At 51.9% G+C, this 15,970-nt stretch overlaps 1 protein-coding gene across 4 annotated transcripts in view; it reads right to left on the bottom strand.

Moving 5' to 3' along the window:
* Positions 1-15,970, bottom strand: part of homer2 (homer scaffold protein 2) — a 48,740-nt gene that overhangs the window by 21,296 nt on the left and 11,474 nt on the right. For 2 of the 4 annotated variants that reach the window (XM_070858620.1, XM_070858619.1), the window contains 2 exons: positions 2,736-2,867; positions 916-1,008 (listed from right to left, as the gene is read on the bottom strand). The exons of 1 other annotated variant lie outside the window; for it this stretch is intronic. In XM_070858620.1, the coding sequence (XP_070714721.1) occupies positions 916-1,008; positions 2,736-2,867 (225 nt within the window). The remainder of the gene's footprint in view (positions 1-915; positions 1,009-2,735; positions 2,868-15,970) is intronic. One more of the 4 variants, XM_070858621.1, reaches the window with a different exon arrangement.

Here is a 15,970-nt window from a genome sequence, read left to right as displayed (position 1 = left end):
ACCCAAGCTAGAAGCAACCCTCCATTGGTCAACCAGGAAGAGCAAAGCCCAGGTCACCGTCAATGTACGAGTCAATTTGCATTAAAGACTTGGGGGGAAGTGATGTCATGTATGTAGACCATGTATACTAACTGTATAGTCACATAAGGTGTGCCACCAGAGGGCACTGCGGTGGGAGACCTGAGGGTCGCCTGCATAGGTGTGCAGGGCCCAGTATAAAAGGCTGCCCACCATGCTTGTGCCTCACTCTGGAGTTACAATAAATGGGACTAAGGTCACAACAGCTCAAGTACAATACTAGACCTCGTGGAGTCATTCATAAGAGTATTAAAGACATAACATGGAGCACTGTGTACAGTTTTGGTCTCCATATTTAAAGGAAAGATATACTTGCATTGGAGGCTGTTCAGAGAAGGTTCACTAGGTTGATTCCAAAGATGAGGGGATTGACTTATGAAGATAGATTGAGTAGGTTGGGCCTATACTCATTGGAGTTCAGAAGAATGAGAGGTGATCTTATCGAAACATATAAGATAATGAGGGGGCTCGACAAGATGGATGCAGAGAGGATATTTCCACTCATAGGGGAAACTAGAACTAGGGGGCATAGTCTCAGAATAAGGGGCCACCCATTTAAAACTGAGATGAGGAGGAGTTTCTTCTAGCAGAGGGTTGTAAATCTGTGGAATTCTCTGCCCCAGAGAACTGTGGAGGCCAGGTCATTGAATATATTTAAGGCGGAAATAGACAGATTTTTGAGCGCTAAGGGAATAAAGGGTTATGGGGAGCGGGCAGGGAAGTGGAACTGAGTCCATGATCAGATCAGCCATGATCTTATTAAATGGCGGGGGCCAGATGGCCTACTCCTGCTCCTATTTCTTACGTTTATGTTGGCCCAGCGACAGGAGTACCTACGTGGGAATGATTGCTGGAGGTCTCGGTTTTCTCCTGCGAGCGATCTCTTGCCAGTTTCGCTGCTTCCTTAACCTCCTGGAACTTCTCCGCAAACTGCAAGATATGAAAGCAGAATGAAGGAGTGTTTGGGTTGCAACGAGTTACTGCCAATTAAATCCTGCAATGGCTTCACATTACCTCACAAGGGTTGTGGGCCCAACAAGCCTAACCCTGTCGGACACTCTCAGCCCGCCATCCACTCTGCGTAAATGGCCCTGGATCCCGGTAATCACCGGGTCCTGTAACTCTGGGGCCCACTCCCTTCCCGGAAGTGAACAATCTCCTTCGGCATCAGCTTTACAATCGGCAAACCGGTAACGTCCTTTTCCCCAAAAAAGGCCAACTTTCTTCACCTTTAATAATAACTTCACTTCCTGGCGACTCCCCCCTGGACCCTGTCAAAGGGCAGTAACAGCGGCCGTGACTCAGGACCTTGGCCCCCGCTGTGCAGCCTCTGTCTCCCACAGCTCAGTGACGGCCCCGGGCTTCACACAGCCTGCCTTGCCCACTCACTGGGGGACAGCCCACCGTCATCGCACCGGGGTCACTGGGGGGGGATCACTGGGGGTCGGTCATTGGGGGGGGGAGCCCACCAGCACCTCGCCGAGGTCACTGGGGGGGGGGGTGGGGGGGCACGAGGGGGATCACTGGGGGTCGGTCATTGGGGGGGGTCACTGGGGGGGTCACTGGGGGGTAGCCTACCAGCACCGCACCGGGGTCACTGAGGGGTCACTGGGGGTCGGTCATTGGGAGGGTCACTGGGGGGGTAAGCCCACCAGCACCGCACCGGGGTCACTGGGGGTCGGTCATTGGGAGGTAGCCCACCAGCACCACACCGAGGTCACTGGGGGGGGGGTATCACTGGGGGGGGTGTCACTGGGTGGGGTGGTCACGGGGGGGGTGGTCATTGGTGGGTAGCCCACCAGCATCGCACCGGGGTCACTGGGGGGGGATCATTGGGGGGCAGCCCACCGGCACTGCACTGGTGTCACTGCGGGGGAGAGGGGGGGCACTGGGGGGATGGGGGTCACTGGGTCAATGGGGGGAGGGTCATTGGGGGGGTTACTGAGTCACGGGATGGGTTACTGGGGGCAATGTCATGGGGGGGTCACTGAGGGGGTGGTTACTGAGTCACTGGGGGGGGTCACTGGAGTCAACTGGGGGTCACGGGGTGGGGGAAGAGGTCATTAGGGGTCACTGGCAGGGTCAGTGGTACCAGAGCTGTGTGGAGATTCCTCCCCTTGTACAATGTAAAGTTCCCCAATAACGGTGTTTTCCATTTCCCACAGTTCCAGCCTGTGTGAGGATGGTAATTTGGTGCTAAATTATGGGATGGTTTGTGCTCAGGATATTCGGCCATTAAGAGCCGTGTTCAGACCGTCGGATCCAGTTCCAGGTCGAATCCAGTTCCAGGTCGGATGTGGACAGCTGCCCGAGAGACAGGAAACAGACAAACTTTTCCTCCCAATATTGAGGCTGAGGATTGAAGTCGGCTCCAGGAATGAGGGAATTCCTGTTGCAACATCTCGCTGTTAAATCATCCGTTGGTTTATCGAGATCAGAGTAGGAAAAAATCCGTTCTGGCTGCAGCATCTTTAGCCCCACATTCTCTCTCTCTCTCTCCCTCCTCGCCCTCCCTCATCTTCTCCCTCTCCCACACTCTCTCCCTTACTCCCTCTCTCTCCCTCATCCCCCTCTCCCGCACCCCCTCCCCTCCCTCTCACACACTCTCTTTCTCTCCCTCCCCCACCCTCCTCACATTCTCTCTCTCTCTCTCCTACCTTGGTTAATTGTTGCTCCGAGGTGAAGCCCAGACCAAAGACTGTGTTTGCCCGGCTGTCTGCCCACTGTCCAAACTTCTGCGAGGTCTTTGTGAAGGTCATGTTTGGGGTGACGGTGCTGTTTATAATCACCTGGGAGACACGAGGGGAAAAATCCCATCAGCTTTGCAAGGCTTCAAACAAAAATAAGAATTGTAGGTCCAGCGAGGCTTTCTGAAATGGTTCCTCCTTTCCCACTGGTTCCCCTTCCATTTCTCACCCCAGGCCCCCGGCTAGGCCTCAGACTCCCGGTCCCAGGCCCCTGACTAGGCTTCAGACTCCTGGTCCCAGGCTAGGTCTCAGGCTCCCGGTCCCAGGCCCCTGGCAAGGCCTCAGGCTCCCGGTTCCAGTCGAGGCCTCAGGCTCCCGGTTCCAGGCCCCCGGCTGGGCCTCAGACTCCCGGCTAGGCCCCAGCACCGCTCTCAGCTCCACCCTCCCTGCCTCTCAGTTACTTGCTCTTTGTGCAGCAATTCTGGACAGGCTGATCACCGAGCGGCTCAGGGTCTCTGTCCTATCGGGCCGTGCTTTGCGCATCACTTTGATTTTAATTTTAAAATTGGTGACGTTTCTGAGCTCCAATGATTCGGTTTTGCGGGAAAGGTTCCACAATCTGACACGCAACATTCTCACTAACTGCCCTCTCAATAATAACATCAGTGATGGGCATCACTGAAACAGAAAGAAGTTATTCAGACTCAGCAACAAGTTAGCGAACTATTCACATTCTTCCCATCTACAACACAACAAAGGTCAAAGCAGGCACTGGCCACGAATACCAAAGACCCACTTACTGGGATGTTTCCAGCAAGGGATCAAACAAGGACTGAATCTCTTCTTCATTCACCTCTTCATCTGGAGTCTCCACAGAATATCATTACATCCACCAACGGGACTGTGATGTATGTAGCACTCAAATCACTGACTCCACACGGTCTGGTGTTGTAGTAACTGCTGTGACCTTAGTCCTTTATTGTGCAACTCCAGAGTGCCTCTCAGGTGTGGTGGGCAGCCTTTTATACTCTGTCTTGCAGGTACTTTCAGGCCTCCCACCACAGCGCCTCTGTGGCGCACCCCTGTACTTATACATTTAATGTACCTGGACAATACATAACATCTCACTCCCCCCCCCAGTTCCAAAAGCCATTGCCGGTAACCTCGGCCTTGTTCGTCCTGGTTGATTTGTGAGTGAGAGTCCATGACCATCCACTTCCCTCTTCTCCCCCATGTGGAGATTATGCTTGCGATCTGGTGCAAGCATGTGGTGTTTGCAGTCCTTACATGGGTGATGAAGTACACGAGCATAACCTCCAACAGAAAGCAGGTATACATAGACAGTACATTTGTATGGTACATATAATATGTGGTACAGATGTTATGTCAAAAGGTTGCAGGTACACTGAACAGTTGTTTAATCCCAGCTCCTCTGGGTGAGGTACGGTGGCGGTACACAGCCCCTTTTTGCCTGAGGTAATGGGCTGCGCTGAGACAGGGTATCGCAACTGGTGCGTTGCCTCTGTTCTCAGAAAGTAGTTGCCTTAGCAGCTCATCTGCAGCCGCTGAACCATTGCATGAATCACATAAATCGAAAATCGCATTAGTCCATTAGTCATGTTAGTCACGGATCCATTACCCTTTTACTTGTACCTCGTGGTGTTAACTCTTTTCGTAATTCATATCCATTATTTTAAACACAGTAACCATTCAGCATTAAAATATTAACTCTTATCATAAATCCGTCATCCTACATTCACATTGCTCATTTAGACTCACTCTTGCCTTACAAAAGTCTCTTTGTGGGGACCGCCAACGGTGTAAGGCTCTTTTAAGACTCCCGGGTGCATTTCCCTTTTAAGACGCCATCTTGTGTTTCCCATGAGGCTTCCAATGGGTGCTGTCATTTTAGTTGCTCTGCTTGCCTTTCTCTGCAGAACTCTGCTGCCACGAGGCTCGCCACCATCTTGAGCTCGCTGGCGAAGAAGGAACAGAAGGAACAAAGAAGAAAGAAAGGAGAAAAACGGCCAATAACAACTTGATCTTGACTCTGGCAGAAGTGGTTCCCTGGACTCGATCAGTCATAGTCCCTGTGAGAGCGGCCTCCGTAATTGCTGCCGCATCTGCCGCTCTGGCTCGCGTTCTCCCGAGTCACACCAGCCGCCGCCATAGCCTCCACCGCCGCTGTAGCCTCCGCTCCTGTCACTGTCCCCGCAACTGCCGCCTCTCCTGCAGCTGCCGTAGTCGCCACCACCACCCGACTTTTCCTCTGCGTGGGTCCCCCGGATGTGTCGGCCATCAATGGACCTCCCGCTCATCGCCCGCAGCGCATCGCCGGCCCGCACCCCAGCGATCGGCCTGCACCTACAAAACTGCTCTTCCAGGGTCTGCTCGTCTGTGTGGGGATTTAGACTGCCGATGAACTGCTTCTTTCTCCTCCAGCTCGGTCGGCGCTGCTCTTTGGGGACCCGGGGGGCAGCGGTCTGTGGAGGAATGAAGTCTTCCCAGCTCCCACGGACCTTTCCCATCCATCTTCTGCCGAGAAGCGTCGGCCCATCACCTGCAATGACCCACAAAGGTAAACCGTGCCTCTCACCCCCGTGAGATTCTTGCACATCCGCTCTGCCAAGAACTGGTATCAGTTCCCTGGTGTAGGTACGCAGCTTCGCCGTGACCGGGACCAGCTTGGGTCGTGCAGCTGGGTTGACCCACAGTTTATCAAAAGTTTCCTGACTCATCAATGACGGACCCAATCCAGTGTCCACTTCCTTACTCACTGGGACTCCGTTAATCTTGACTTCCATAATCACTGGGGGCGAATCGTCGGTACACGTATACAGTCCAAACGCCTCATCTTCTTCTGCCTGCTCCTCGCTGGGATCCCCTACCATCTCCTCAGCCACACGGTGAGTCAGGTGTCTTTTGCACATACGCTGAAGGTGGCCTTTCGTGTTGCAGGCATTGCACGTATACTTCGCAAACCTGCACCGGTGAGCCCCATGGTTTCCTCCGCAGCACCAGTATGGTGCTACTCGATTAGCCCCCCTCGGCGGACTCTGAGTTCCAGGACCCCAAGGTCCGTGCTCTCTGCCCTGGGCAGAGCCACGTTCTGCAGTTTTGTCCATGGCGGGCGCTATCCTGTGGACAGTGCCTGCCGGGTTCGAGACTGTGTGGATCATCTGCTTGGTGCTGCAAGTCGAGGTCATAAATGCCCTGATGGTGATGGCTTGCTTCAGGGTGAGGTTCAGTGGATAGCAGCTTGTGAAGGAGACCTTCATGGCCAATCCCCATAACAAAAACATCTCGCAACACCTCATCAAGGTGTGTGCCAAAGTCACACGGCGCCGAGAGTCTCCTGAGGTCCGCAGCATATTTGGTGACATCCAGGCCCTCAGGTCTGCAGTGATGGTAGAATTTGTGCCTGGCCATGAGGATGCTCTCCTTCGGTTTCAGTTGGTCACGAATGAGTTCGATCAGCTCCTCATATGATTTGTCCCTGGCGCTCGCGGGTGCCAGCAAATCCCTGACGAGACAGTAAACCTCATCGCCACAACTGGAAAGCAATATCGCCGTACACTTCTCTCTCAGTGCGTCCGTGCCCCCCGTCAGGTCGTTTGCCATAAAGTAGTACTCGAGCGTTTCCGTAAAGGCCTCCCAATCATTGCCCACCATAAAATCCTTTAACGAGCCCAGAGTAGCCATGGTTGAGTGAAGCCCATCCGTGTCCTCATCGCCAATGTGATATATGTAGCACTTAAATCACTGACTCCACACAGTCTGGTGTTGTAGTAACTGCTGTGACCTTAGTCCTTTATTGTGCAACTCCAGAGTGTCTCTCAGGTATGGTGGGCAGCCTTTTATACTCTGTCTTGCAGGTCTCTCACCACAGCGCCCTCTGTGGCGCACCACTGTACTTATACATTTAATGTACCTGGACAATACATAACAGGGACACTCTCCATCGATAACTACCGCTCAAGAACAGAGGGAGAGGGGGCAAGCGAGATTCAGCAGAGGACCTGAGGGAATGAGTCAGAGAGAGAAAGAGAGAGTCTGCGAGAGAGAGTGTGTCAGTGAGAGAGAGAGAGTCAGTGAGAGAGAGAGAGACAGCGAGAGAGAGAGAGACAGCGAGAGAGTCAGCGAGAGAGAGAGAGCGTGAGAGAGAGAGAGAATCAGAGAGAGAGAGAGTCAGAGAGAGAGAGAATCAGAGCGAGAGAGAGTCAGAGAGAGAGAGAGTCAGAGAGAGAGAGAGTCAGAGAGAGAGAAAGAGTCAGTGAGAGAGACAGTGAGAGACAGCGAGAGAGGGAGTGAGAGAGAGAGAGTAAGTGAGAGAGAGAGCGAGAGAGAGTCAGCAAGAGAGAGAGTCAGCGAGAGAGAGAGAGAGAGAGTGAGAGAGACAGCGAGAGAGAGAGAGAGACAGCGAGAGAGAGAGAGACAGCGAGAGAGAGAGTCAGCGAGAGAGAGAGAGAGAGAGAGAGAGAGAGAGAGAGTCAGCGAGCGAGAAAGAGAAAGTCAGCGAGAGAGAGAGTCAGCGAGAGAGAGAGAGAGAGTCAGCGAGAGAGAGAGAGACAGTGAGAGAGAGAGTCAGTGAGAGAGACAGCGAGAGAGAGTGGGAGAGAGACAGTGAGAGAGTCAGTGAGAGAGAGTCAGTGAGAGAGAGAGAGAGAGTGAGAGAGAGAGAGAGAGAGAGTAAGTGAGAGAGAGAGTAAGTGAGAGAGAGAGTAAGTGAGAGAGAGAGCGAGAGAGAGAGAGCGAGAAACAGAGAGAGCAAGAGACAGTGAGAGCAAGAGAGAGACAGCGAGTGAGAGACAGCAAGAGAGAGACAGTGAGAAAGAACATAAGAAATAGGAGCAGGAGTAGGCCTTTTTGCCCCTCGAGCCTGCTCCGCCATTCAATGAGATCATGGCTGATCTAAAGCAGAGAGAGAAAGAAAGACTGTCCTTTAAAGATATTCTAAAGTGCTTTACAGCCAATGAAGTATTTTTGAAGTGTAGTCACTATTGTAATGTAAAACACAGCAGCTGATTTTCACACAACAAGCTCCCACAAACAGCAATGAGATAAATGAGCAGATAATCTGTTTTTAGTGATGTTGGTTGGGCGATGAATATTGGCCACGACACCGGGTGGGTGTTGGACAATCGACGAGATGTTGTGAGGAGGCAGTGCTCGAAGTGACAATAATGGGTCAGAGTGACGGGCTGCTGATTGGGCTGATCATTTATAGCCATTTTATTCTCTGTGCCCAGAGCTGTGTGTGTTGGGAAGGAGAGATTGTGCTGGGAGGGAGGGAGAGACTATGCTGGGAGGGAGGGAGGGAGGGAGGGAGGGAGGGACTGTGCTGGGAGTAGGAGACTGCGCTGGGAGGGAGGGAGAGACTGTGCTGGGAGGGAGAGACTTTGCTGGGAGGGACTGTGCTGGGAGTAAGAGACTGTGCTGGCACCGGCCCTGATCTGTGCACTGACAGGCTGCGAGATCCAACCCAATAAATCTCAGCTAAAAGCACAGCAGACCTGGAGACAGTGTCAGAGTCACGATATTTATTGCGACAGACTCCCACACTGCTCTTGGAGTCGTGTCCATACTCCAAACCGAGCATTCCATCTCGACAGGCGCTTGCTCTGCCTCATCGGTAACCGTGCCCCGTGAGATCCCCTCACTCCGAGACCTCCCTCCCTCCCCGTCACCCCTCCATCACCTCTCCCCCTCGTCATCCCTTCCCCTTCCCTCCCCGTCACCCCTCCTCCCTCCCCCTCCCCGTCACCCCTCCCTGCTCCCCCTCCTCCATCACCACCCTCCCCCGTCACCCCCCCCCCCCACTGACCCTGACTCCCAGTCTCATGGTGCCGAACAAAACAGTGACCACATTTCTAAAGTACTTCACCGGCTGATGGCACATTTTGGGGATGTCATGAGGATGTGGGAGGCACTATATAAATGCAAGTTCTTTCTTCCTTATCAGCAGAGACTTGTGTATAGGTTGGAATGTTTACATGTTGTGTCTCAGTATTACCTGCAGCGCCCAGGATACACAATCTGTGTCTTGAAACGCACTCATCCCATTCCCGGAGCCAGGAGCATGTTCCCTTGCTGTCTGGGACGTGCCACGGTGACAGAGTTTGCAGTTTACACCAGCTGCCCTGAATATCCCAGGAATCACCGTCACCGACAGCGGCACTGAGGCAACAGCAGCAAGTTTGTGCGAGGAATGGGACAGGAACCACAGAAAAACAATCGGAGTTTTGCTGCAGAATTAGACACAAGGGACGTGTCGGCCTAAAGTGAATTAAATAGCCTTCACTACAGAATTACATTCTGCAGGCATTGTACACACAATTAAATTGGCCAATTCTTACTCCAAGAATCAATAAACAGTGCTGACAATAAGAGGAAGGACGTCACAGGAGAGGCGATCGACCCTTCAGCTCCTGCCCAGTCCAGTGAGACGCTCAGTGTCATGGGGAGATGGCCTTGGTTCCTGGGCAATAAATGCCGGCTGGCCAGCGATGCCCACACTCAGAATGATTTTTTTTAAAAGGAGAGGGAAAGATAGAGAGAGGGGGGCTCGGGGCAGCTCACTGTACGTTGGACCATATGTTATATTATAATCACCGGACTGTTAAACAATACGGTGCACATTGTATTATTGTGCTGCTAACACCGCAAATCTATTTACTGTGACTAGACACAGCCCGAGGACAGTCAGAGGCTAATTGCTGCACCAAGGCTAGTTTGCGGATTACAAGATAGACACAGATGAGGGCGGCCATTCGATTCGGTCTAACTCATCCATCCATGTTATGTATGTAACTATGTAATACTTGCCACCAGAGGGTGCGACTGTTGGAGTCCTAATGGTCACCTGCACACACGTGCAGGGCCAGTATAAAAGGTTGGTTGCCATGTTGTTTAGGCACTCTGGAATTGTAATAAAGAAGACTACGGTCACACTAAGTTTAGCTCACCGTACTCAGCCTCGTGGAGTTCTTCAATACATAACAATTGGTGACGAGTAACAGAATACGAACCTTAACGCAACCATGGCTGCCGTTGGAATATGAGAGAGATTCGTAGAGGGTGATGATTGGGACACCTTCGACGAGCGTCTCGACCAGTACTTCGTGGCCAACGAGCTGGAAGGAGTCACTAACGCGGCCAAGCGCAGGGCGGTTCTCCTCACCGTCTGTGGGCCTAAAATATACGGCCTCATTATGAATCTGCTCGCTCCGTCAAAACCAACGGAGAAGGAATACACAGAGTTGTGCACTCTGGTTTGGGACCATCTCAAGCTGAAGGAGAGTATCCTCATGGCCAGGTAATCGTTTTTACACGCACCATCGCTCCAGGGGCCAGGACGCAGCGGATTATGTCACCGACCTGAGATGCCTCACAGGACCGTGCGATTTTGGAGCTGCGTTGGGGGAAATGCTGCGGGACTTTTTCGTGCTGGGCATCAGCCACGAGGTCATTCTTCGAAAGCTGCTGGCTGCTGAAACCCTAGACCTGAGCAGGGCCATCGCAATCGCCCAGGCATGCACGGCCACGGACGATAATACCAAACAGATATCTTCTCAACATCGAAGCTCACCGGTGCATAAAATGACGGCGCTGGCAGGCCAAACTGCATATGGCAGGGCCTATACGTCTGTGGCTACAAGACCTGTAATGACTGAGAGTCCGCCATCGGGGGTGAATATGAATCCATTAGCACCATGTTGGCACTGCAGGGGTAATCATCGGGCCCATCAATGTCGATTCAAGCACTACGTGTGCAAAGGCTGCGCAACAATGGGGCACCTCCACGAACGTGCAAACGTGCTGCGACACACCACGTGGCAGAGGATGATCAATCCGACGCAATTCACGCAACTCAACCCGAGGAAGAAGTGTATGGGGTACATACCTTCACCACCAAGAGCCCTCCTATAATGCTGAAAGTCAAATTAAATGTAGTTCCAGTATCCATGGAGTTGGACACGGGTGCGAGTCAGTCAATAATGAGCCAGAAGGCTTTCGAGAAACTGTGGGGCAATAAAGCACAAAGGCCCAAACTGAGCCCGATTAATACAAAGCTGCGTACCTACACCAAAGAGCTCATACCAGTCATTGGAAGTGCGGCAGTGAAGGTAACGTATGATGGAGCTGTGCATGACCTATCATTGTGGATTGTTCCAGGCAATGGCCCAACGCTGTGCGGCAGAAGCTGGCTAGAAAAGATTAGGTGGAATTGGAATGACATCAAAGCACTATCTTCAGTGGATGACGCCTCGTGTGCTCAAGTGCTGAGCAAGTTTCCCTCGCTATTCGAACCAGGCACAGGCGCCAAAGTACAGATCCATCTAGACCCCGAAGCACGGCCTGTCCATCACAAGGCTCGGGCGGTTCCATACATGATGAGGGAGAAAGTCGAGATCGAACTGGACAGACTCCAATGCGAAGGAATCATATCGCCAGTCGAGTTCAACGAGTGGGCCAGTCCAATTGTTCTGGTGTTGAAAAGCGATGGCACGGTCAGAATCTGCGGAGACTACAAGGTAACGATTAACCGAGTCTCACTACAGGACCAGTACCCGCTGCCCAAGGCAGATGACCTGTTCGCAACGTTAGCGGTGGGTGGGGGGGGGGGGAAGTTGGACCTAACCTCCGCCTACATGACACAGGAGCTGGCTGAATCTTTGAAAAGACTGACGTGCATCAACACACACAAGGGCTGTTTATATACCACAGGTGCCCTTTCGGAATTCGCTCAGCTGCAGCCATTTTCCAGAGAAACATGGAGAGCTTGCTGAAATCTGTTCCATGCACCATTGTGTTTCAAGACGACATCCTGATCACTGGTTGCGACACCATTGAACATCTACACAACCTGGAAGAGGTTCTAAGCCGCCTAGACAGATGGGACTCAGGCTGAAACGCTCCAAGTGTTTTTCCTGGTGCCAGAAGTCAAATTTTTGGGGAGAAAGATTGCAGCAGACGACATCAAGCCCACGAACTCAAAGACCATCAAGAATGCACCCAGACCACAGAATGTGATGGAGCTGCATTCGTTCCTGGGACTTCTCAACTATTTTGGTAACTTTCTACCCGGGTTGAGCACGTTGTTAGAGCCTCTGCACATGTTGCTACGTAAGGGTGATGACTGGGTTTGGGGCAAATCTCAAGACACAGCCGTTGAGAAGGCCAGGAACCTGCTATGTTCAAATAAGTTACTTGTACACTATGACCCATGTAAACGTTTAGTGCTAGCTTGTGACGCCTCATCGTAAGGGGTCGGCTGTGTGTTACAGCAAGCCAGTGTATCGGGCAACCTCCAACCGGTTGCATACACCTCTAGAAGTCTGTCTAAGGCTGAGAAAGCCTATAGTATGGTCGAGAAAGAGGTGTTAGCATGTGTATATGGGGTTAAGAAAATGCACCAATACTTATTTGGACTTCGGTTTGAGCTTGAAACTGACTACAAGCCACTCATTTCGCTGTTTTCAGAGAGCAAAGGTATAAAATCAATACTTTGTCCCGCATCCATAGATGGGCACTAACATTATCCACTTATAACTACGTCATCCGCCACAGACCAGGCACTGAAAACTGTGCCGATGCTCTCAGCCAGCTACCGTTAACCACCACTGGGGTTGAAATGGCGCAGCCCGCAGACTTGCTACTGGTCATGGATGCTTTTGAGAACAAGGGGTCACCCATCACAGCTCGCCAGATCAATACCTGGACCAGCAAGGATCCTGTAAAGAGTTGCGTCCTAAATGGGAACTGGTCGGCCGTTCCCGGGGATCTGCAAGATGAAATTAAGCTGTTTCACCGACACAAAGATGAAATGTCCATCCAGTCGGATTGTCTCTTATGGGGAAATCGCGTAATTTTGCCAAAAAAAGGCAGGGAAACATTTATATGTGACCTACACAGTACCCAACCAGGCATTGTCATGGTGAAGGCAATTGCCTGGTCGCATGTTTGGTGGCCCGGCATTAACTCGGACTTAGAGTCATGCGTGCATCAGTGCAACACTTGCTCGCAACTGAGCAATGCACCAAGGGAGGCTCCACTGAGTCTGTGGTCATGGCCCTCCAAACCGTGGTCCAGGATCCACATAGATTTTGCCAGCCCCTTTCTAGGAAAGATGTTTTTAGTAGTTGTGGACGCTTACTCCAAATGGATTGAATGTGTAATCATGTCATCCAGCATGTCCACAGCCACCAATGAAAGCCTCCGGGCCATTTTCGCCACCCATGGCTTGCCCGATGTCCTTGTCAGCGACAATGGACCGTGTTTCACCAGCTTGGAATTCAACAAGTTTATAACCCGCAATGGCATCAAGCATGTCAGGTCTGCTCCGTTTAAGCCCGCTTCTAATGGTCAAGCGGAGCGGGCAGTCCAAACAATCAAGCAGAGCATGAAACGCGTGATGGACGGCTCCCTGCAGATCCGCTTGTCTCGCATTCTGCTCAGTTACTGGACGCGACCCCACTCACTCACCGGGGTTCCCTCAACAGAATTGTTAATGAAGAGAGCCCTCAAAGCCAGGCTCCCCCTAGTCCACCCGGATCTTAATGATCACGTGGAAACCCGACGACACCGGCAGAACGTGTACCACGATCATGCGGCTGTTTCACGTGACATTGATGTTAATGACCGTGTGTTGGTCCTGAATTAAGGTCATGGTCCCAAGTGGGTTGCTGGCACTGTTTTGGCCAAGGAAGGGAATAGGGTGTTTATAATCAAACTATTAAATGGCCAAACGCGCAGAAAGCATTTAGACCAGACCAAATTGCGATTTACTAACAACCAGGAATTATTTGAAGAGGACATCACCATCGACGATCCACCAACACACACCCAACCAGCAATCGACCTCGCTGTTAATCACGAGGATGAACCCACCGTTCCTGACAGTCCGCGGTGCAGTGCAGCAACTCACACACGCCAGGGTTTGAACTTAGACAATCAACCAGGGAGCGAATGGCTCCGGTTGTCTCAACTTGTAAATAACTTGTACTGAAGACTTTGGGGAGGAGTGATGTTATGTATGTAACTATGTAATACTTGCCACCAGAGGGCACGACTGTTGGAGTCCTAATGGTCACCTGCACACATGTGCAGGGCCAGTATAAAAGGTTGGCTGCCATGTTGTTTCGGCACTCTGGAGTTGTAATAAAGATGACTAAGGTCACACTAAGTTTAGCTCACAGTACTCAACCTCGTAGAGTTCTTCTATACACAACAATCCATAAACTCCCCATTCAACTAGATCACCAATGATGCCAGCATTTCAGGCATTCCCAGACTGACTGCCCCTTCTATGTTGGTCGCTGTTTAGCGAGAACTTCCTGAATCAGTCCTGAATTTGCCATTCCGTAGTTTGACCTTTGCACCCGATCCCTGACATGGTTCCGTTCTTCACACCGACCCATCCCATTCCACCGACTCGCTCAAATCCCTCGGGAAAATTCCCCCTCGCTCAGCGTTCAGATCGGAAAAGGCCAGACAAATTAAACATAAATAACAGCCTATGATTTCTTAGCCAGCATAGTAAGCATAAATACAAGCATTTGTACAGAGTTCCGTGCGAAGGATTATCACAGACAGGACGATCGGTGTCGAATGTTGTCACAGCAGCGGAGGAGGGACCATCACCCAGAGCGCGTTAATTGGTGTGTGTCAGGGGGAGGGAGGGGAACTGACACATCACCTGGAGGGGCAGGGGGGCGGAGGCAAGGGCAAGGGGGTGAGGGCAAGGGGGCGAGGGACGGGGGGGGGGCGAGGGACGGGGGGGGGGAACAGGAACTAGGGCAAGGGCGGGGGCGAGGAACGGGAAGGGAGAGGGATGGTACGAGGGACAGGGCCGAGGGGGAGGGGGAGGAACGGGGGAGAGGACCCCCCCCACCCCACACCCTCCCCTCTTCCCCATTCCCCTACCATCCACTCAGCCTCAGTTCCCTCCCTCTCCCTCCTCAATGTAAATCACACAGAGCTCCCGCCAATTGAACAGCTAGAAGCTTTTTTCAGTGTAACAACATTGCACTCCAGTGTTTGGATGACGGCCTGTAATTTGATGTAACCATGGCAACCCAGCAAGAATTAAATTATTTCCAGGCATCCAGTTTTGGCTGAGCTTTAGTGCGGCTAAATTCCAAACCCACTCACAATATCGCGACTCACAAACTGACTCAGTCGCGCCGAGTTACACAAAGTGCCTGGATATTCAACCCAGCAAAAAGGAATTTATTCCCCAGTTCTGTAACTCAGGATCGCTGTCCGTACCTGCGGCGGGGGCTCACACTCACCCCCTGGACTCACACTCATAAGAACATAAAAAATAGGAGCAGGAGTCGGCCATTTGGCCCCTCGAGGCTGCTCCGCCATTCAATAAGATCATGGCTGATCTTTGACCTCAACTCCACTTTCCTGCACTATGCCCATATCCCTTGATTCCCTGAATATCCAAAAATCTATCGATCTCTGGCTTGAATATACTCAACGACTGAGCCTCCACAGCCCTCTGGGGTAGAGAATTCCAAAGATTCACCACCCTCCGAGTGAAGAAATTTCTCCTCATCTCAGTCCTAAATGGCTGACCCCTTAAACCTGAGACTGTGACCCCTGGTTCTAGACTCCCCAGCCCGGGGGAAATATCCTCCCTGCATCTACCCTGTCCAGCCCTGTAACAATTTTATATGTTTCAATGAGATCACCTCTCAGTCTTCTAAGTTCTAGGGAATATCAGCCTAGTCTACTCAATCTCTCCTCATAGGACAATCCCCCATCCCAGGAATCAGTCTGGTGAACCTTTGTTGTATATCAGTCCTCAGATAAGGAGACCAAAACTGTACACAATACTCCAGGTGTGGTCTCACCAGGAAGATGTCTTTACTCTTATACTCAAATCCTCTTGTAATAAAGGCCAACATACCATTTGCTTTCTTAATTGTTTGCTGTACCTGCATGTTAACTTTCAGTGATTTGTATACAAGGACACGCAGGTCCCTCTGAACACCGACATTTCCCAATCTCTCACCATTTAAAAAATACTCTGCAACTCACACTCACCAGCCCCGCCCCTCAGCCCCACACACACACATCGGCCCACCCTCTCCCATTGGCCCCGCCCTCAGCCCCACCCTCTCCCACCGGCCCCACCCCTCAGCCCCACCCACTCCCATCGGCCTCTGCCCTCTCCCACCAGTCCCACCCTCTCC

The sequence above is a fragment of the Pristiophorus japonicus genome, chromosome 17, assembly GCF_044704955.1.
Source record: "Pristiophorus japonicus isolate sPriJap1 chromosome 17, sPriJap1.hap1, whole genome shotgun sequence".
In the NCBI taxonomy this organism is placed as follows: domain Eukaryota; kingdom Metazoa; phylum Chordata; class Chondrichthyes; family Pristiophoridae; genus Pristiophorus; species Pristiophorus japonicus.
This window is presented reverse-complemented; position numbering and strand designations above follow the sequence as displayed.